Genomic DNA, 23,817 nt, shown 5'->3' with positions numbered 1-23,817 from the left:
TGTCTCACATAGTCTAATGAATAAATCTAATCAGGTGATGTGATGTGCTCAGCCATTAGGAAACTGAGAGAATGCCATTGTTAGGGGCTATCAATAGGACAGGAAGACTTTGATCAGGCCTAGGAAACACCCAGCCTTACAAAAACTGAATTTCTCCAGGAGAGGAAAAGCATTTCAGTCTTTGAAAACAGCAAAGCAACAGAAGCAGCAGGCTTGTAAAATAAGCTTTGTTCAGCTTCATGCTGCTGTTTGTTGTGCGTACAAAAGGATGGCTACTTGGAAGGCGTATGATGTTCACAGAGAAGGATGTGTGTTTGCATTTGGTGAACCCCTGAACCTTCCGGTGCCGATCAGACATGCATCCCACTGGACCTTACCCAGCAGGGGCAGTCACGTTTGTGGTTTGTGTTGTGCCTCTGTGTGTGCGTGAGTGCTGGAGGGGTTGGAGTACTTTTTATTGACATGATCAACAAGTGCACACAAGTGGTTTGGTTACTGATTACAGGTGATGTTATACCTTGAGATAAGACTCTTGCTATAAGCACAAAGTCCTGCTAGGTACATTGAGTCTTCAGCTGATTTGTCACATCCATCCCATTCCTCATAGGACCACTGCTGCCTCTCGGGTAAATACGTTTTCTGGTTTTTCACTTCTAATTCTGCTCTACGACTTTCTGTAAGATGCACTGAAAATATTGTACTGGTATTTGCGTGTAAACTACTGGTAAAATTGTTTGTCATGTGATCATAAAACCGATTAACAAAGTTAATTTGGCAGCATGCTATTTCTAAATGTATATACCAGTCTGTTTGACAGGTTTTGGGCACTCAATTTTCTTATAAGCTGATATATAAACTCTTTAAGAAGTCATTGCTGTGAATACAGTTTATATAAATTTTTTTACAGAAAATCAATTTGCTCAAAGGGATGACATAACTTTATTTGCCCCAAACTCTGATGTGCTCCTAAACTTGGTGTCTGTCTGCAGGTCCTTTTGGTGCAGTGTTTTTCTGCTTGCTTGCATCTGTTGAGCACACAGCAGCATCATGAGTGTAGAGTCCAAAAAAACACGTGAGTTTTGCTGCTCCAACCTCAAGGTCAGTAATATGTTCCCTTTCCCCTTTGTACAAAGTGTCAGGGAATCAAGCTCATGTATGGCCATGATCATTTATATGCATGGTTGTTGTACACAAATGTGACGGCGCTAAATTTGTAAAATAATATTGTAAAACTGCTTGTCTTTTACCTTATCTCTCTGTATTTATCTTGGCATGTCATTTGTGTCACAATTTTCTGTTTCTGACTAATGGTAACCCTGAAGAGGGTTACCATTAGTCAGTAAAAGAAATGCCAAATTCTCTTGACTAGATAAAATCTAAGACTTTGACACCAAATGAGACTTTGACTGCTTGCAAAGTGTTTTATTTTGTCAATGAGTGTAAAGGAGTGTTAGCTTGGCATAGAGATCAGGCTCATGGTCAGGAACGTGCTTTTTTTTTTTTTTTTTTTAATGCAAAAAAAGCCATGGTTGCAGTGACCTGTATTCACAGCATATACAAGCTGTTTGCTATTGATTCACTTTGTCAATGTGGCTACACAGTTAATTACATGCTACCTGATAACGGACTGATCATATAAGAAAATTGGACAATAGCAATTAATATTGATTGCATGGATAACTGGAATAAATGTGTTTACTTTACTGCTCCACTCTCATAATGGTCGATGACCTTCAGCACAATGTGAATTCCTCATCTTTTACTATCTTTGTGGCAAGATTTAAGATTTCACTAAACATTGAAATCTCTAGAACACAAAACTTTATATCTACTTGACACTGTGCGACAACTTTAATACTGCAATGTCCTGTTTCTTTGTCTGTACGTGACAGTTTTTGCATTGGAGTAGATTAAAATTAATCTAATCAAGTGACTGTAAATCCATTCAGCGTTAAATAGACATGAAGGTCTTTAAATGTTTGTGTGTGAACCTAATCATGTGTTGATACAGCCATTCACCCTTTCCCTTAACATCTGTGCAAGGTACAATCACATCCTTTTGTCCTTTGTAATGCAATAAGGCCTCATTCAAAAACCTTTCATTGCATTGTAGAGCTCCAAAAACTAGATTAATCCCCTCACTCTGCAGTCTTTGAGGCGAGATAATTACCAAAGTAGTCTCTGTACAACAGGTGCCAACACTCGGTTTCACTGACGAGTCACCAAATCAATTAAATTGTCCACTAACTGTTCTTGTTTTAGAGAATAGCAGTTTCACCTGACATGCTTTTTGTGTTTCCAGCTCTTCCTGGCCTCTTTGGCATCTGTATACTTTGCCAAAGCCTTTGGTGGAGCGTATATGAAGAGCTCCATCACCCAGATCGAGAGACGCTTTGACATCCCCAGCTCCCTCATTGGGGTTATAGATGGCAGCTTCGAAATGGGTATGTGCAGCTTTCTTTAAAACCAAAATATTTGGCATTGTTTGCTTTTTTTGAAGAAAATCTGAATGTTTATAGTGGGCTTGAGAGGCTAAATGTGTCTCCTTGTTTCCAGTCTTCATGCTAAGCTATGCTAACCACCTGCTGACTAGCTTCTCAATTTTTATACAGACCTGAGTGCTATTGATCTAATCTGTGAAGTTGATGTGCAGAAGTTATTCATAGTTTTAATTCTTCTCCCCAGGTAACCTGTTGGTAATAGCCTTTGTGAGCTACTTTGGCGCTAAGCTCCATCGTCCCAGGCTGATTGCCATCGGCTGTGTGATCATGGCTGTTGGATCTTACCTCATAGCCCTGCCTCACTTCTTCCAGGGACTGTTAGTACATGGTGTTCTTAATCTTCTTGATCAAATATTGTTAATGATGCACATCATTATATGGTTCTTGGAGGCAGAACTGCTGTGGAATCTTGGTGTTTAATTTAAGTCAAATAACTACTGTTCAGGATTCAATATGCAAGAGGAATATTATATCGGAAAATGACAGCTATCTGTATTTATTCTAATGTTCACATGGTGGGATTAGCCGTTTTGGGTTATCGACAATGAGGCTAATGCCAACCTCTGTATTTAGTTTGTCACCTCCAACATTAGTGCAGACTATCAAGGCAAGGATTTTGTGTGTAAATTAGTTAAGATTATGGTGTTGGCCTCTCTTCAAAACGCAGTCGGAATATTAAGATAATTCCTTGACCGACTTGTAGTTGATTAAAGTCTCATAAGTCAGCAGTCACACAGGAATGGGGCTCTGGTGCAGTTACCTACTGTTTAGTAATCAGCCATGCATGCGCATCTGACTGACAACCTTTGTTGTTGGGGAGATTTAAGACTTAAAGACACGTACGGAGTGGCTGCATAAACGCACATGATTTCTCTCATATTGAGCATTCTATCTATAAGCCCTATAATTTTCAGATCATCCTTTTGAAGAAGACAGCGATGTAACTATTCTAAATCTTTCCCCCAGGTACAAGTATGAGACCAGTGTGTCTCACAGTACAAACTTAAACAGCACTGAGGGCATCCTGGCCTGTATGTCCAACCACAGCCTGGCTGAGGCAGATGAGATGCCTGATTTAGAGTCAATAAAAGGTAAAGAGCAGAACACGGATGAGATGTCAAGTCATTCATGGAAGCAGAAGTAACAGTAGTTATGTCCCGTTTCATTTCTACTGTTTGTCACTCAGCTTGTGAAAAGGCCGCTGGCTCGTCTCTGTGGATTTATGTCTTCTTGGGAAACATGCTTCGTGGAATTGGCGAGACTCCCATCATGCCTCTGGGTGTGTCCTACCTCGACGACTTCTCCAGAGAAGAGAACACTCCTTTCTATTTGGGTTAGTTACTCTTGACCTCATGCCATTTCCCACTGCACTACAGCTGTCACTTTGAACTCAAGGGCTCAGCTACTTTATTGATTTATCACTTTGACAGAATATTGTTCTATTAGCCCACTTAGTCAGTGTCCAGCTATTGCTACTTTGTTGCTTTTCTGAGTGCCTGTCCTATATACTTTGGATAATACTTGATTGCTATGACAGTACTACAGTACATCACATGTATTTCTCTATTCCCTAGCCTGCATCCACACAGTGGGAATCTTGGGACCGATGTTTGGGTTCATGCTCGGGTCCTACCTTGCCAAGATCTACGTGGACATCGGATCTGTGGATTTAGGTATTGGACCTCAATGTCAAGAATATGTGTTATGTGGCACAAATTGGTAGTTCTACCCCATTTAAGTCAGTTTCCCTTGATTGATAAGAAAATATTGGCTGTGTGCAGATCTATTACACATGCCTTATTCAGACTAGCATTAAAGTGCCCTTCAGCAAAACGATAAATCCTTCCTCGGTTGTCATTAAATGATTACAAAACGGCTAAGAGTGACCAATGACAGTCACTTCCTAATCTGACGTCTTTGCTTGTCTTCTGCACCCAGACAGTGTCACCATCAACTATAAGGACTCCCGCTGGGTGGGGGCCTGGTGGCTGGGCTTCATAGTGACTGGCAGTGTGATCCTGCTGGCCAGTATCCCATTCTGGTTCCTTCCCAAGTCTTTACCCAAGCAGGGGCAAGAGCAGAGCCAAAGTGCAGGCACAGAGCTCGCCACAACGGCAGAGCAGGAGAATTTCCTGACAGACGAAAACCAGGATCAGGAGGAGAAGCCAGTTTCATTCCAGGAGATGGCTAAAGGTACCGTCCACGCTTTTGCATCAGTTCAAAATGCTATGAAGCAGAATGCAAAACTGAAATTTAAGGACTGGTTCGTATTGATAGAAACATGTTTTATTTTTTTGACTTATTCCTGCGTTCTTATTACTTGTTCCCCATCTGTATCTACGAGCAGCAGAACAATAAAAGCCCCAAACGTCTTTTACGACCTAAAACACCAAGATGTGTCAATGCGAAAATAGTTTTTAGGGTGTTTAATCATTTACCAGGTAAAGCCCAGACAACAAGAGCCGAGACCGGTAACCCTGAACATGGGAAATGCAGCAACTAACCCCATGCAATCTGAGTTGAATGACACTTCAGGGCAGAGACACATGTGGAAACGGTTATCTAAGCTTAGGGGCAGTCCTGCCTGAGTTCATTACAACATGATGTTGTAAAAGTGTCCACTTTTTGTACATAATTATTTGAAACTGATATTACAAATGAATCGCTGCATAACAAAAGTTAGGTAAGGTAAAACCAAACGGCAAAAACAAGTTGCGTAACACAGCTCTTTCATGTGTAAAATGACAACATGCATGTGCCAAATTATGATTTACTAAATGTATATTTAGTTTTTGAATAGACATGAGTAAAATATGTGAACTTGGAAATGTTACCACGTCAAAATAGCTGCTTTTTGTATGCAAAGACTTAAGGACACTAAATAATTTATTGATGCATTTTAACAATTCACTTATCGCCATCGTGCCTCAATACTACTTTAGTTTAATTCTACATTTTCTCTTTGTTCTCCACCAGATTTCGTTCCGTCCCTGAGGAGACTCTTCAAGAACAGCATCTTCACGATGATGATCCTGACGTACCTGGTTTCCGTCAACGGCTTCATTGGCATGATCACCTTCAAGCCGAAGTACATGGAGCAAGTCTTCGGGCAATCGGCCTCCAAGGCCATTCTCCTCATAGGTACAGAGCAATAACGGACCAGTCTTTACTGCACTGTGTGGCCCGAGGCAACTTAAACAATGATGTTATTGAAGGGAAGTGTGATTGCGAGAGATAAAGTTGACTTGAAACGTAAGCACTAAGTAGCCCACTGTGCGTCCGTAAAGTAGCCCCCCAAGCTATGATTAGCTTTTTATGACTGTTTACCAGCACGGACAGCTGATGGTGTTGTTTTTCACCATTCCTTTGCTGTATATTTGTCGTTTTAAGCCCCATGGCAAAAACCGAGGTCTTTCTTTAGGATTCTGCTCGAAATAACATACCCAAACTAAAAAGGGTGTATCTCTGCAACCACAAGGGCTATTTGAATAATGTTGGTGTTATAATAAAGGAAACACATGTGAGCTTTTGTTCAAATGTGTAAATATTAGTATATATGTTACTGGTTAAGAGTAAATAAAGATTGAAACGCAGCAAAAATAGAAGTTTCAGGTCTGCCTATTTAAAAAGAAAAGCACTTTCAGGATGTTTATCTCTTTGAAATGATGCCTCACTAAGGTTTATTACCCAATGTTTTTGACATTTTGTTTTACTTTATGGCAAAACTGATCAGTTGGACGTTTTCCCAGTGTTTTGCTTATATTTTGCTTAATTCATCCATCCAGGTATACTGAACCTGCCAGCCGTAGCTTTGGGAATCATCACCGGAGGTCTTATACTGAAGCGTTTCAAGCTGGGTATCATCGGAGCAGCCAGGGTGTCGATCATTGCCTCCCTTGGGTCCTTATGTCTGCTTTTCATTCAGATCTTCATCTACTGTGACAAGACCGAGGTGGCAGGTCTTACTGTGTCCTATCAAGGGTGAGTGGCATACAAACCAGGTTCCCATCACTTTGTATTACTACGCTTTATACATTTCACCCCCCAAAGTGTTTCATCTAAGAAACTCATGCATGCTAAATATGCTTGGAGAAGAATAATCTCCAGGGAAACTAATTTCTGTCTCCCTGGACCAAAAACCCCTACTCACGGCTCTCGTCATATCTGTGTGCACCAGGGATTCCCAGGTGTCCTACAACCAACAGACCTTGCTGTCACAGTGCAACATGGGCTGCTCCTGCTCAGTGAAGCATTGGGACCCAGTATGCGCCTACAACGGAGTAACGTATGCTTCGCCCTGCCTGGCTGGCTGCCAGACTTCCACCGGCATCGGCAAGGAAATGGTGAGACAGCCACTTATTGCATTTCATAGAAATGGATATGACTGGTAGATTACAGATGGGAATTATAGGCAACCTCTTGCATGTCATTTCAATCAACTTCTTGATGGAGATTAAACAGAAATTCAGAAGTTTCTTTTCATCATTCCTCTGGTTAATCGTCAAAGACGAGAAGTCACACTTCCTGCAGAGTGAAGGATCGTTTGCAGCATTATTGTAGCTTTGGGTCTTATATATTGTGTAGCAGCAACCCATGTACATACCAGTCAAAGGTAGTTATACACACCTCTGTCTTCTGGTTCTTTAGATGTTTCATAACTGCACCTGCGCTGCAGAGACGATGACTCCGGGCATGAACATGTCCGCAGAGCTGGGCCAGTGCCCCAGGAGGAGCAACTGTGATCGCATATTCAAAATCTACATGGCTTTGTCCGTCTTGGGGTCGTTCATCTCTGCCTGTGGAGGCACGCCGGCATACATCGTACTGCTCAGGTCAGCTAAAAGAGCTCCGCTCGCATCTTTTATGGCCGGGTATAACGATGCCTTGCAGTGCTTTATTGATTTGTGTGTTTTTGTTTGTTAAGCTAAAATGATGATTTCAAAGTTTGATGTGATAATGTTTGGGCTTATCTTCCAGGTCTATACAGCAAGACCTGAAGTCACTGGCTTTGGGTATGCAGACACTGATATTGAGAACTTTGGGTAAGTATTGAATACTCTATAGGTTTTGTAAAGTCATCCTGTTAAAGGTATTATACATGACCATGCTTGTATTGGCTCTTGATATGTGTAAGCAAATGTGACACTGTTTTCAGGTGGAATACCTCCTCCAATATATTTCGGAGCACTGATTGACCGAACCTGCTTGAAGTGGGGAACCAAGCATTGTGGAGGCCAGGGAGCATGCAGACTCTATGACTCTGATAAGTTCAGGTACAGTTAAACCAGACTTGTATTGATGGAATACCCCATCTGTAACATTCCTGACATTAAGTAATTGTTTAAAAAGTTTTAATATAGTTTAAATTGCATTCAATATTACGCACCAGCTGCACCACTACGATTCATACTTTAAAGGTGCAATGTGTAACATAACATGCCCTAAACAAGAGTCAGTATTTCACTTCTGCTACTGGGTCAAAGGATTCTAAATAAACACTTATTAGTTATTAGTTTTAAAGGAAACTTAACCTGTCTCAATGTTTTTTTTACTCTGCAGAATGACATTCATGGGGTTGATTACGGGATTCTACTGCCTGGCCAACGTCCTCTGGGGAGGCCTCTATGTAAAAATTGTCAAGAGACAGAAGAAGTTGGCGCTGAGAAATCAGGCCAAAGAAAATGGAGCGCAGGGTGACTCGGTCAGCAATGGACACGCAAACATTGTCATAAAGAAAGAAGACGCAGGCAATGAGAGCACTATTTAAGGTGTTTGAGGACGGCAACGCCATTGTACAATGCAGGCGAATGACACAGATTTTCCATTGAAGTACTGTGCGTCATCTATAGTGGACCAAATGTGGTAATGGTACAGTGTCGGCACTTTTTGACCTTCAAGTAGTACACTTTTTTTTTTTTTTTAAGGTTGGGGGTTTTTATTTTTAAACGGATATCGTGCTGTAAACATCAGCTGCAGTTTGTTCACTTCAAAGTTCAAAGACCCTTTGCTTAGATTTAATACGAACAACAATCCCAATCCACATTTGCACAAAGACGGAACGTTTTTATTGATCATTTTTAGAGGTCGTTTTTAACTCTAGACAGTCGGGTAAACATAATGGGAACACATGCCGTTCACTTATGAAGCAGTTTAGTATGATGTCAGAAACGGAGCACAAAATATGCCAAATATGTTTGACTTTTGAGCTTGTGTCCATCATTTATACTTTAATGGCAAGTAAAGTTTCACTGTTTAACATTCAAAGTGATGTATGTATACAGTAGATGTACAGTATTTCACTTAGTATATACACTTGGTAACATGACACATTATTCGTGTTCAGTGATTTTAAAATGTTTGATAAGTAAATACTGTCTGTTTGTTGGACTAGCCGCTATAATTTAGGACTGTTACAGATTTGACTTCCTCAATTGGGGACCATTTTTGTTGCAACAAAAGCCCCCATACCAAATTACAAGATACTGTAGTATGTGACTGCTGCAGGCTAATTCAGTGACTGAGAGCAAGCTGAGATAAAATGAGTCGTCTCTGGAGTGGCCAAACCAATAACACTAAGTCGGTGTCTTTGAGAACTATATACATGCACTCGGCTGGCTGTGGAGACCCACACACGATGCCATTTGTCTGGTGCAAATACATTTATTTGCTAGTTTGCAGCTCTGAACATGCCTGCTTGCTTTGAGGCCAATTATGAGTAACTTAAAGGTATGGTTCAGCATATTGGCAAATTCGCTTCAAACTAGCAAAGACTATGGGATACAATGTGTTAATTAATAAGTTTTACAGGCAGTGGTGATAAGCAGATTTGTGTCTTTGATTCCAGTCTTTGTGGTCAGCTATCTTGCTGCTAGTAGTAGCTTTTTTTTTTTGTTTATGGTAAATTGTAGGACTATCAGTAGAGGGGCAGGCAGTGACTTTTGACATGCTTGGATAGCTCTCAACTCTGACTTTACACACATCTTGTTACATCACATCATTATGTACGAGTCCATAAGGTCATGAACGTTCATATAATCGTCTGACTCGCTCATGTTGTCAGAAAGTTTACTATAGTGGACTAAAAGTAGGTGGAACTCTTAACGTGATTGTACTTACTTTTTTATACGCTGTAGTTGTTAATGGAAATGTATAATCACCTCTGTAGATACGTTTTTATGTTCCATGCATTTTGTTTTAAAATTTGTTTTGCTACCTTTTTCTTCTTGAACCTGTAAGCATTGAAGTCATTTTCTCAATATATTTTAACCCCAAGTCCTAAACTAGCAGCAAACCAACTAAGGCTGAAAAGGGCATTTTGTCATATATTACACAGCAGTTTAAACAGTTACTGGGGGTTATCTACAATTTCTCTTAAAAAAAAAAAACATCAATGTAGTTTGAACAATCTTTTTTTTTTTTTTTTTTCAGTCCTCAAAGAGAAAAAAAGTACATGACACCGCAGGGACGGGATGTGGCGCCAGACTGTTCCCTCGTAACCTTACTGTGCACTTGATTTCAGCCATGTGATGAACCGGGACCTCATTTTAAAGCACATGTGCATCGACCTATCGGTGTGGATTGCTTTAGGTTAAAGGTTGTTATGAAAGCTGGTCTCGACCGTTGTCGCTGACCAAATATGGAGTCGGTTTTTCTCGTTTTTGTTTTTGTTTTTTTTCTACAGCTAATGTAGGTTTTTTTTTTTTTTTTTTTTTTTTTTTGGGCTTCCCATGTTATATGAAATATTGTAACTGTTCAATATTGTATGGTAATTTATTCCTTTATTATACCGATACTCCAAAAATGCTGTACTAAATTGTAACAGTTGGCAACTTTTTAATTAAATGTAAGATATATCTTATTCATCCACTGAATCTTGTTTTCCTCCATGTTTTGTGGCTCTGTGCAGTGTCTGGCTTCACCAGCAGACTGCGCTCTTTACAACAAAATACCTCTGCAAGGTCCTGCAATGCCACTGATTTTTGTCCCACTGCTTCTATTAGTACTAAAGCCAGTCAGATGGGAAATGTGTCATGCAGAATTAAATAATTTTGTACTAAATAGTTTCAGGTATAATGATCTTAGGCGCCCTGATGCAGTCACATGCGTCCTGTCTGAATGCACCCAAAACTAGATGCAGTGAATAAGGGGAAACGAACTATAGAATACATGCTTAAAATTCTACAGCCAAGTATAATTCTCCAGAAAGTGGCAAACACATTTCTTCGCTGTGCAGGAATGTAAAGGCTCTTAATCTTAATCTTTGGAATTTGAGGGGCCGAAGCTGATCGAGTGACCTGCTGCCTGAACCATGTTTCCACCGAGGCACACGCTTAATACGGAGACACAGGGTTTCATATCGGCCTTTATTAAAGTAATCCAGCAATTCTAAAGAATGAGTTTAGTGTCATTTTAAAGTTTCCTGTATTTGTAAATGTCATCAGATGACAATTAATGGCAATTAATGCATTTCGTACACCTGGTTTTTAAAATCCTGTATAAAGCAACAAGCGTCTGATACTTTTCCTTGTGAGAAAACAATAATCCAAGCGACTTGGTTTGGATTTACAACTAATCTGTCTCCCCTCCCGTCCTCTTGTTGCTGTCCCCCTCCTGGACTGGCTGGCTTGTGTGTGGAATGAAAATGTGTGAGGCCTTTTGTCCTCCCGGTTCCATGTAAGTGCACTGCCCTCGCACAGGAGAATAGGAGCTTGGGGGGAGCAGGCTTTCCTCAGGAGGAGACACTTGGCTGCTTAAAGAGGAGCAGAAGAAGATACCTGGGGATGCACTAGGTATTTCAGTATACTTCCTCAGTTGCCTTGAAGGAATTCTGCAACATTTTAATTCCTCTGACCAGGGCTTGCTCCCCAAGAGTGGCTCAAACCTGAAAGTTGGGCTGCTCTTTGAGTTAAGAAGCTCTTTGAGTTAAGAAGGGGAAAACGGTTGAATTGGTTGTGTTGACTTTGTCAGGTCTCAACTCAAACAAGTGAGATGTCACCAGAAACCTCTTTCCTCTCCGACATGGATTCAACCTGCAGTGACGGTAACTGAGCTGAGAGGATTGTGCGGAGTAGAAGCCTCGTCGGTGGAGTTTACGCAGGTACCAGAACAGTTGCTCAGTTTTCTCTCACTATCAGACAGGTGAGGCTGCGGAGTCGGGATTGGCTTTGCACTTCAGCACCATAATACTCATAAGTTGATCCTGATTTGTTGAACGGTGTCTTTTTGAAACCTTGCAACAGTAACCAGACCTGTTTTATGCTCTGAGACTGAGGTCCTTGGAGTCATTCAACATTGTATGCTTTGATACATTATTATTTGATGTAAGAAAATATTGGTAAACTATGTTTATGCAAAGGTGATCATTGCTGTCAGTAAACAACTGCAAATACTTTGTAAAAATCCATTACATTTTATGAAAATGAGCTTTTGTTTGATGCCATTTAATGTCTATTATTAATGCATCTAAATATAAATAATGTATGAGTTATGTGCCATGACTCCCAATTGGGAGGCGGGGCTAGGAAAGACGTCACACCCGAGTTGACTGTATTCCAGTACAAGTCAGAACACTTAGAGAGGTTTGCTCCTGCCAGTATATTAATAATAATACATTTAATTTGTATAGTGCTTTAAAAGGTACTCAAGGCACTTTACACTTTAGCTGTTAGCAACACCAGTTGATAACAATCTATGACCGACTGAATGAAACAAATAACACAAAACATGCTAATGAACAGCATATCACTACCACATTTTTTTTATTGTTGATGTGCGGAGCAGCCATCTTAGATTTTGAGATCAGGGTTTGTGGGTTTGTCCGACTTTCCGAGTTGGAAATCCGACTTCAGGCCTCGCTCCAGTTGAAACTGGGAACTCGATAACTCTGCCCAGTTCAAATGGAACACAGTATTACATTCAGGATTAATGCACTCTCATATTAACAGATAAATATGCAGCTAAAGCTAGCAGCTAGTTATCGTAGCTTAGCATAAAGGATGGAAAGAAAAAGAAAAATGCTTTTGAGGTGCTTACCGTTGGACAGAACCAGGCTAGCTGTTTCCCCCGGTTTCCAGTCTTTATGCTAAGCTAGGCTAACAAGCTCCCTGGCTCCAGCTACATATTTATTTACTCAGCAAGAAATATAATAAGTTAATTTTCCAAGAATTTACTGTTTCTTAAAACCTCCTGTTACCTTCAAATTTACTGACATATTTTACCATTAGGGTCAATTTGACCCAAGCAATTTAAAACTCCAGAAAATGTTTAGAATTTAAATGTTTTCCCAAGTTTAAGTGTCAGGTACTTCATGTTTGTTTTGTGGACTACCTAAATATCCCTTTAAATAAAATATTGATGGTGTTATGAAGAGCTCAAATGCTGTATATCTTGGACATGGCTGACAGCGTCTCTGGCCTAGAACCATTGATGACATTTGCAGCACTAAGTCTACCCTGTTGTTCAAGTGGGGAGATGGACAATTATAACTTTAGTTGGAAGACAACAGGAGGGTCAACACTGAGGGTCTCATTCTCCTTAGAGGAGGATGCCTCATCATCAGGGACCTCATCCCCTGTCTCAGACACATTCTCCTCAATGTCACTGTCATGGTCAAAGAGATGGGACAACACCTCATGGACAGAAAACCTTTCCTTAGAAGTCCTTTTCAGTTGAGAGAGAGCAGAAAGAAAGCTCACAGAGACGTACAAGATGTGCACAGGACCTTGAAAACATCATGTTCATTTTATGCATACCAAGTTGTCCCCATTAAATTAGGAAAAGTCATGAAATATGAAGCAAAGCAAATTATGTCAATCATATATTAAGACGTTAAACATTGAATTGGGCCAAATTGACCCCAAAGATAAAAGGAGGGTTAAGTAGATCTCTCATTCACTTTACATACTGGAGGTAATCTATGCTGTTACAGACTTTATTAATCATATACGTATAGTATTAAGTAGTAAATTAATTCAAAACATGTTGTCCTTATCTTTGGCCTGACCTTCCTTCTTTTATTGTCTATCCACAGTGTTTGTCTGCTTTTCTGGCAGTGGACTGAGGGCAAGTAGACTAACCGGCACACAAACGTTGAGTGTGAGATGGAGGAAGCAGCAGAGAACGGAGACAAGATGACCAGCCAGCAGGCTCTGTGTGAGCCCGGTCAGGAGAGCAGAAAACGCCCTGGCATCTCCACTCTCAAAGTACTGAAGCCATCCGTAATCACACTCCTCGGCTGGTTGCTTGTAATTCTGCCCTTCCTTGATGCAGTAGATTAACACATTCAGTTAAAAAGCAGCGCAGTGGAGCCGGTGTTAGCACTGCCCCTTCACAGCAAGGGGTCAAACTTCAATAAGAGCGCATAGATAATAAATGGACAAATGCTAAAATTGTGAGTCGCACATCATCAGTTCATCAGTTCTTGGTCAATTGAACTTTTGCTTTCCCCCAAAGTAGGTAGAATCAAGCCAAGAGCTGCTTATATGTGGTTTTCAAAAATCTTGGCATTGACATTTCTACTCTACATCAGCATATCAACGTTTGTGAAACCCTTCAGTATCAGTCCAGAGCTCAGCCTTGCCTGATTGCAGCACAACATCAGCATGTGCAACGGCAATGGAGCAATCTTCCCAAAACACATCTCTTCTACAATCTTGTCCAAGACTTTTCCCATTTTCCCCCCCGTGGTTGAAAATGAAAACGTCTGCAAAAAAAATATCAAACGGCCTAATACATGAAATGCGGTAGGAGAATTGCACTTATGACAGATGGGAATTAATTCAGAAATAAAGGGACTCCAGGGTTCCCACACAGAGAGTTGAAACCAAAGGCTGTGGAGGCTGCAATGGAGGAGGCAGAAACTGTTTTAGTTGGAAGATTATTATTAAAGTGGCTATAATCAGTATTTATAGAACAATGTATCAAACGGCAACTTGAAACATGTTGCTGCTGTTGCATGTCGTTGACAGTTTTCTTGTTTTTAATCATAGTTGATAAAGCATATAATTACAGAAAGCCTTTCATTTAAAGTATACAGTTTGGCTTTTTGATGACTTCTATTTTCCCTTGTTGTTTTCTAGTTGTTTATTATGGCGCTGTCCTTCGCCTGCTTCTCGAAGGCTCTGACAGGAACCTACATGAAGAGCTCCATCACTCAGATTGAGAGACGATTCGACCTCTCCAGCACGCACGTTGGACTCATCGATGGCAGTTTTGAGATGGGTAGCGTCTATCTTTTGATTTGACCTTCAACCTTTGTGCATCTGATGAGGTCTTTCTTCCACTTCTTGTGTTTGACTTTACAGCTGATGATTCTCTAAATGTCTGTCATTTCTTGGTTTCTCTTTCTTCGAGGTAGGCAACTTGTTGTTTCTTGCTGTGGTCAGCCATTTTGGGGCCAAGCTACATCGGCCCAGACTCATTGCTGTGGGCTGTTTCCTCATGGCTGTCGGGGCCTTCCTCACCGGCCTGACACACTTCTTCATGGGAAGGTAAATGCCAACGAGCGTCTGACTTTTATAAGAGCTCCACATTATTTTGTCAAATGTCTCATTGTGCTTTTCACAGCTACAAGTACAACACAATCATCCAAGTTTTCCAGAATGACAGTGTGAACATCGCCGCCTGTGTAAATCCACTAAAACCTGAAGTACCGGAAATTCAGATGGAGCCCTCTGTGGACGACAACAAAGGTAAGACTGTGGGCTTTACCCAGAGGGGAAATGTGCTTACAGGTACCTTAGGTGTGAGTAAACAATAGACTCCTTCCAGATGAACTGCCTCGCCTGGAAAGTGGATGAGAGCAGGCGCAGCAGCAGGGGCCGTTAAAAAGAAAGCTGTGGTCAGGTTGAACAGTTTTTAGCTGCCTACAAGAAGCCTTATTAACAGGAAGTCACAGAAACAGTGACTTCCTGTTAATAAGGCTTCTTGAAGTTTAAAGACCTTGTTTGGTGTTTCTAAATATATATATTTATGTCGAGATGTGCGTGTTTCTGGCTTTATATTATATATCATCTTATTATTTTTAATGTCAGCCTGTGAAACACTTTGCTGATCTTTTTGATAAATGTTATATAAATTAGCTTTATTATTATTATCGATCACACAATATAGGTTTTAGATGAAACCTTCATTGCACAACATGCGACTAATAGCCAACAATTGAGCGTTAAGTATTACAACTACAGAGAAAAATGGGATTTTCCATAAAACGTGGTGTTTGTTGTCAAATCTAAAAACAAATAAGCTCTTCCATCAGGCGACAGCCAGGCATTTCCCATCATGCCCTGGGCCATGCAGGCGGTTGTGAGCCACTGCGGTGCCTGGCTCTAAAAACTGCAGCTTTAAAAAAAAAAGAAATTGAATATAATAATGATAATAATACTTTTAATTAATATAGCGCTTTTCCAAATGCTCAAATATGGCTTACGCATATTTATAATAAATTGCACTTCTTTGTTGGAACACTCAATTTTGTTTCCATTATAAACAAATCCTCGACCTACATTGATTATAGTTGATGAAAACATTTCAAATATAATCAATCAGCTGATTAGACTTTGGTGAAACTCTGACTTTTTTTTCTTTTACCACCACATCTGTAGTTTTGACTAGCGTGGCTGAATATTCTTGTTACATCAATAAATACAAAGTAAAACATCGGACTATACCTGACTATATAATGTGCACTACTTGAACAAAAACTTGCACAAAATAATCCTCACCCTTAGCTTATACAAAGAGACTGTTAACATGAAACCTGGTTCAAAAGCCCTGGCTCTCTTTCAACCATTCCTGGAATGCACTGATCCCCGTCTGACCTTCAAAGCCGCTCACTTCCCGTGCTGTCTACTGACTACACATACTGTAGCAGCTGAAGTCCTCCAGTGGATCTGTCTGTATGTGGACTGCAGAGCAAGCCAACAAGAACTAAAAGCTGGAAAAGAGATAGAAAAACCAGGTCTTACAGCATCACTGACAAGGCTGCTATGTAATATTAATGCTAATGAATTCAGCTTGGTCACATATCTGCTTACGTATCCATCAGTCCTTCTATTGTGGAACCATAATTAATTGTTGAAATGCTGTTAAGCATGGTCTCATTCTTCTTTTTCTCTCACAATAACACGTCATACACCCACAAAATGCAATGTATTGATCCTGTTCAGCCACTCTGATGAGATGTATTTAGAAAGAAACACAATGTGGAAGTCACAAACAATGCAGTGGTACGCAAGCTTCATGCCGCATCCTATTACATTGAAATTGAGTCAGCACCACATTGTATTCACACATCGGGTATGAGATTTTATTTTCTCTTTCTCATTTACTTGTGAATGGAAGGCGGCTTTTGATACACATGCACCAAAGTCTTCTTTTAGAAACAAAATTATCAATCGAATCTGAACGGTGATGTTCCTCAGGCACGGACAGACACACACACACACATGTGGTGGTGGTTCGAACTATAATTTAAAACATTTTAAAATATCATAATTAGAATGTTTAACAATCCATCAGAGATAGCTGTTTATCAAACCTTTGCAACAAAATCAATACCATGCTTTCTTATTGTGTGTGTCTTTATGGAGCCTGTGTGAGAGAGTCTGAATCCAACATGTGGATCTATGTGTTCCTGGGGAACGCTCTGCGAGGGATCGGAGAAACCCCGGTCACACCTCTGGGCATTTCTTACATCGACGACTTTGCGAGAGCGGAAAATTCACCCTTCTATATCGGTAAGATGTCTTCGCTCATTTAAAAGGGTTCAGAAGGACGTAGTTACTGTGAAACCACCCATTAGTTTGTGGATTATGTTTTTTAACCCTTCCGTGTTAATGTTAAACTTGACTTTTATTAACTGAAAACACACTGTAAGAGGGTTAAAAGTTGTACGACAAAGACACAGACAACTCCTGTTAATCATAAGGTAGCCACGCCCTAAAGCATACTCTGCTTTATTGTCTATTCTTCTCTAAATGCAACAATAATTTACGAAAAATAATATCATGCTGTATTGAAGAAGACTTGAGACTGACACTACAAAGTCTTGTTTACAATGAGGTAATACATCAAGTGAGAAGTAGTCATTTTCTCATGGACTTCCATATAATCAAATGTTTATTTGCAGACAGAGGAGTCGCCCCCTCATGGCCATTAGAAAGAATGCAGGTTTCTTTGGCTTCACTTTTTTTAGACTCGGAGGTTGACACATTCCTTAAAACTTACTCGTAGAATGAAGGTATTGTCTAGTCAAGTTTATCCTGGTCTTCTTAACTCTTACACCTCCCTTCTCTAGTGCCAATAGAGTTCTCTTAAAATTCCCTTTTTCCAGACCACATCGTACAAAATGTCAATCTACTGATTGGTTTGTGATTTGCAGCTTGTCTCCAGACCATCACTCTCCTGGGCCCCATGTTTGGTTTCCTCCTGGGCTCCTATTGTGCCAAACTATATGTTGACATTGGATATGTTGATATCGGTAAGTGTAATGCGTTTGTTTTTCAAGACATATGTATCATCACACGTACTCATAGTTGTACTCTCACGCGTAGACAAATCAATAATTTATTTGTCACCCACAACTCAATCAGTCCGCTAAAAGAGTGTCTAATCCCTTTACAAATTAAAATCCAGTGTCCACTTTGGTCACAATACACAAAAGAACTGAGAGGTTGAATTCCAAATAAAAGTGAAAAATTAAACACACATCAAGCTTCCTGCTCCTCACTCAAATGCTCTTTTCCGGCATCAAGAAAGTGTGCACATCACTCCGAAAGATGCCCGCTGGGTGGGTGCCTGGTGGATGGGCTTCATGGTGTCCGCCGTCCTCCTCCTCCTCTCCAGCATCCCCTTCTGGTTCCTGCCCCGCTCGCTGCCCCATCAGGATGGAGACAAGGGCCAGCCAACTCCCGCCTGTGACACCCTAGATGGGACAGAAGATGTTCCCAACAACAATCACAACCTCAAGCTGACTGACATCGCTAAAGGTTGAGCCAATCCTCTTCCTCCTCCAATAACAGAACATTGATGACACAGTATTGCATTTCTAGCTAAATTGACATATTTAGTACAGATTTGGTAATAAATGACAGCATGTGTGCAGGTTTATGGGCATTGCTTGTAGCCTATTTTTACTGGCTGTCCTTCCACAGGTTTTGTTCCCTCACTGAAGCGCCTGTTGGGAACTCCTGCCTACTTCCTGCTCCTTTGTGGGAGCATCCTGAAGTTCAACTCTTTCATCGGCCTATTCACCTTTAAAGCCAAATACATGGAACAACAGTTTGGACAGTCTGCATCCAGAGCAAACTTCCTCATTGGTAAAATATAAATGAGATTCATGTGATAATAGTACATACTAAAATGTAGTATAACAGTAGAGAAAAGGGGACAAGGCTCATAAAGTCAGCAGATAGACTCACAAATGCCAGGTGCACAACAACATCTATCATTATGTAAAGCCAAATTAGCTAACATTAGCCACCTTGAGCAGACCAAGGGAGTAATGAATTGAGCAAGAGGGCATTTTATGGTTATGAATTCAAGCTTCTGAGTCGTTCGACAGATTTGCTGAGTGTCATTTTACATGTTATAACAGACGTCATCATGTCTCGACGCTAAATGTGGAGCTTGAGCCAAGAACCAGTTAGCATAAAGACTGGGAACAGATGCAGCTAGCTTGTCTTTTTTTACATTAAAATGTTTGCATAAACAAGATGTTAACCAGTGAGCTTCAGAGGTGCTGTTATGTCTTTGTATTTACCTTTTGAAGGCTTGCTGCTTCCAGTCTTTATGCAAACAAAAACTAGCTGTCCCCAGCCTGAAGCTTCTTATTGAGTCGTACAGACATGAGCGCGGTATCATTCTTCTAATGCAGCTATCATCAAAAAAGCCAATAAGTGTATTTTTCCAATTTCATTATTTTTTTTGCAAAACATTAGGGTTATTGTGAAATGTAGTTTGGATTCAAACGGGTGTCAGATAGTGAGGGACTTCTCGTAAAAGCGCCTCCCAGTGTCCAGACCCCCTCGTATTTTTCTTCTAGGTATGTTGAACCTGCCAGCAGTGGCGGTGGGGATCTTCCTGGGAGGGCTGCTGATGAAGAGGTATAAGCTGAGCTTGGTGTCAGGAGCTCAGCTCTCTTTTGCCACATCCTTCATGGCGTACCTCCTTCTGCTGCTGCAGTTTGGAACCAAGTGTGATAACATTCCCATGGCTGGGCTCACCATCTCATACAACGGGTCAGTGCTGAGGATGTTATGGAGACGACCACAGCTTTGCACAAACCAAAATAACCTACCAGATGAACTCTTTTCACAGCCTCAGAATACAATAACCTGCAGCTTATCTACAATATAAACCCTCTTTGCGCTGCAGGACGCAGAGTATATCATCCGACAGAGATATGCTCTTCTCAGAGTGTAACAGAGACTGCTCGTGTTCAGCAGAGGAGTGGGACCCTGTGTGCTCAGACAGCGGCATCACCTACGTCTCTCCATGTATGGCTGGCTGCGTCAGCTCCAGTGGATACGGCAAAAACACAGTAGGACTGCACACGATGATGCACAAACATACAGCGTTGACAGATATAGGAACCCCTCAGGAATGCTTTGAAAGAATTTACAAATCATCACCCATAAAAATCCTTTGAGATGTTAGATTAGACGTGTTTATCAAAGCCTCCTTCCAAAGAAACACACAGAAAATATATTTGAATTAGAATAGAATGAAACAAAACAATATGCATTTACTTGTATCCTACATTAAGGTCCCACAAAATTGTCGTTTCTCTCTCTTTCCCAGGTCTTCAACAACTGCAGCTGTGTGTCCGCTTCCTTCCCAGCAGGCAGCAGCACGTCGGTGAGGCTGGGCCAGTGTCCTCATGCCAAGGACTGCGGCCGCAGTTTCACCTCCTACATGGCTGTATCTGTTCTCAGCTCCTTCATCAACTCTCTGGGAGCTACACCTGGCTACATGGTCATCATACGGTCTGTGCGCCCGAGAAGGAACTCGTGATGACTGGGAATGTTTGTGCTGTATGATGTTTATCATTCTTATGATCTGAGTTCAAGCGAGCCTTGAGTGAAAATCGTTTTCATAAGGTTAATCAAATGACATACGTAATGTCACCAGTCATTCCTATGCATTTTAAACCAATTGTTCCACATTTCTGAATGTGCCTATTTGTTTTTTTGCCAAGGAATAGGTGAGAACATTAACATCACTCTCATGTCTGTACGATAAATAGGAAGCTACATATTTAGCTTCATTTTGTTGACATAAAAGTGGTCTATCTTCTCATCTGACAATCAGCAAAACAAATTATTTAAAGACACTGCCTGTGGTAGCAACTTTCTATGAAAAAGATCTATATAAACGACCCAATGATGATTTGTAATTACAGATGCATCTCACCAGATCTCAAATCTCTTGCACTGGGTATCCAGGCCTTAGTAACTCGGGCTCTTGGTAAGCTTCATTTCTTCCATATATATATATATATATATATATATATATATAGTGTGCTTCCAAGTGTTTTTGTTTTTGACATTGGCCTTGTTTTGCTGAACCATCTTCTAATCAGAATAGTTTCTGATAGGTCCCAAAATATGATTCTCCCCAATGCAATATTGTAACAGCACATAATTGATATGTGATGCCTTGTCTGTAGGTGGACTTCCTGCACCCGTGTATTTCGGAGCCCTGATTGATTCAACTTGCCTGAAGTGGTCAATCAAGAAGTGCGGGGGTAGTGGAGCCTGTCGCATTTATGACTCGAATATGTACAGGTACGCCTTGGACTGCAAATGTGAAAATAGAAATGTGCTGAAAGTGCAATAAGGATTTCTTCCCTGTATCTGTATTGCCCTCCGTCCATCTTGTGTCTCTACTTTCAGGGTCATCTTCCTGGGTCTGATCACTTGTCTCAGTGGCTCCTCGTATTTCTTCATCATTGCCGTCATCGTCCTCCTCAGACGACAGTTTCGTAAGCCGGAGCAAGAAACACCAACGCAGAATAGAAAATCTTCAAAGGTAATTGACCTTCAAATCGCATCAAAACCCAACGAGGACCATCCCGGCCCCCCTAAAACTCCCAAAGTTTGGATACGGTTCGCAACAGAACTGGAGGAGGGAGGGGAGGTTCACAGAATAGTGCAGCTCCCCCAAGATGGAAGACTCAGCTCCCTGAATAACACCGGGGAGACGCTACAGCTCAAATCCCTGACAGAGACCACTGTTGAGTTCACTTCTCCTCCAAGTGAGGAAGCGAAGATGGAGATAGATGGGTTGAAGTCAGAGGAGGAGGTGAAAGAGGGAAAAGACGAGGTTTGCGAGGAGACGGATGCACAGGTGGAAAAAGAGGACGATCGCACAGATGATAACGTGTTGGAGAAAGAAACAACACAAACTGACAGCATACAAAACTAAGATGTCCACCAATGTGGTCTCAAACAAGGCCACATGGGTCCATTCTAGGAATGGAACTGAGTTTCGCCAAAAGCCACTTTTTCTTGGATTGTCAAGAGGAAACGCTTTCCCCCTGGGCGCATGCCCAATGCTAACAGTGTTTTTTTCCTCTTTTATTACGGTGTAGAGCTGTTATATTACACTTAGTCCTAAAGAGGAAATTGGTTACCAATCATCATTTGCAAAGCTGGAGAAACATAGTACAGTACTTGGTATAAAAATGGAAGAGCACTGGATGTGCACATTGACCAGCGGTACCACATAGTGACTTGTATGCACATGATATACACCCTGCAAGGCCCAGGCTGCAAAAAACGGTTTATAGCGTAAACCTTTGGGCCAAAATGAATGTTTTTCTTTTTTATGTCAATAAATAAATCCCTGAATGTGTGACATTATTGTCACATACACTTTTGCAGATCTGATCTATGCACCGTCTCAAAAACTTTATGTTCCAAACATGTCATGCTGTCGACACAACTAATGTGAAAATGATGTTCTTTCTAATGTGCTAAAAGTGCACATTTATTTTAAAATGTATATGTCATTGTTAATTAAACCTGCAGTGATTGATTCTTTTTTGGCCACTTGGGGGCAATGCAACAAGCTGTAAATAAAATACTGACATATGTACCATACCGTGATAGCAAAGCGTGGCTTATTTACACCTCGAGAAGACAGCATTAGTTTTCATTTGGAGTCGTGTTCTTGGCCACCTGGGAAACGTAATCAGTCTGTTTTGGCTCCCCAACAACTCCTGATAAATTCCCTGCTATGTTCACCATCTAGTCACTAACCTTGTCTTCTGTTTGACTTTGGTAGTAGTGTACAGGTGGTGTATTAGAACTGTTTTCCTCATTGCCTGCTGCATATGGAAATGATGCCTATGAGAATGAAAAAAAATGTAATCGCAGTCTGTATAACGAAAACTATTTTGTCCAAGACGCTTTAAAGCTCTGTAGAAGGTGAACTGAGCAGCTTTGAGTTTGGGTAAAAGTTAGGATTTGTTTGTGTGGACATCATGTCTGTGAAATCAGTTGCAGTAAAATGTTTCTCCTTAATTTCTTTACCTCTGAATGCTTTCTTTCAACCACTGCTGTTTTATTACAGAACGATTCAACAGTCATGAATAGAAAACTCGGAGTACATTCATATCAGAGACCTCAGTGGTATAATTAGGCTGGAGGAAAAGTATGAACAATATTAATCAGACAAAACAACACACCACACGTCTTCTCTCTTCGCTAAACATTTAGGCTGTTTTTCCACCAAGATCTCTGTGACTGTGAGTTGGGGTTTGTAGATACTACACACACACACACACACACACACACACACACACACACACACACACACACACACACACACACAAAAGTATCTGTCGTTGAAGTAGTGCATCATGTCACACGTCCCCAGTCAACAATAATGAACATGAACTGTCTTCCTCAGAGGCCACGGCACCATTACCTTTACTGTCACTGGCTACTTATCTACTCATCCTTCCCCAGTGACTCCTGATCCCTCTCATGTCCATCGCTTCAGGAATACTAATAAAGCCGTGGAGCGCGTGTGTATTAAAGCTTCCAAGCCCGAATCTCTGCACTAAATGTAAAGATGGGAACAGGAAAGAAGACTTGACAAAGAAGAATGTGCGATGCCTTAAAGATCCCTGTGCTTTCTGTAAACTGAGGGTTGGTTGAGGTAATAGTGGCTTTCTTTCTTTGACGGGAGCAGGAAATTGAGCCGCACCTCCTCAGAATACCAGAGTAATCCGAGGAACAAGAAAACAGGAAGATACAAAAGACATGTTTCCCCAGACTGCTTTCTAAAATAGACTTAAAATCCTACATAA

General features: G+C 40.9%; 1 protein-coding gene across 1 annotated transcript; it reads left to right on the top strand.

Moving 5' to 3' along the window:
- Nucleotides 1–1,047: 1,047 nt before the first annotated feature.
- Nucleotides 1,048–21,926, top strand: LOC306752317 (uncharacterized protein; the record flags this gene model as incomplete). The annotated part of the gene is made up of 29 exons (XM_079236067.1): nt 1,048–1,098; nt 2,303–2,444; nt 2,686–2,818; nt 3,468–3,592; nt 3,688–3,834; nt 4,076–4,174; nt 4,440–4,694; nt 5,478–5,642; nt 6,287–6,482; nt 6,679–6,844; nt 7,149–7,333; nt 7,479–7,543; nt 7,657–7,774; nt 8,061–8,248; nt 11,537–11,598; nt 13,571–13,702; nt 14,579–14,720; nt 14,857–14,989; nt 15,066–15,190; nt 17,090–17,236; nt 17,881–17,979; nt 18,254–18,487; nt 18,653–18,817; nt 19,543–19,738; nt 19,875–20,040; nt 20,301–20,485; nt 20,902–20,966; nt 21,169–21,286; nt 21,395–21,926. The coding sequence occupies 29 exons, from the start codon at nt 1,048–1,050 to the stop codon at nt 21,924–21,926; spliced, it is 4,536 nt and encodes a 1,511-aa protein (XP_079092193.1).
- Between the last annotated feature and the right edge of the window lie 1,891 nt (nt 21,927–23,817).

Source organism: Taurulus bubalis (genome assembly GCF_910589615.1).
Source record: "Taurulus bubalis genome assembly, chromosome: 20".
Taxonomy (NCBI): Eukaryota; Metazoa; Chordata; class Actinopteri; order Perciformes; family Cottidae; genus Taurulus; species Taurulus bubalis.
This window is presented reverse-complemented; position numbering and strand designations above follow the sequence as displayed.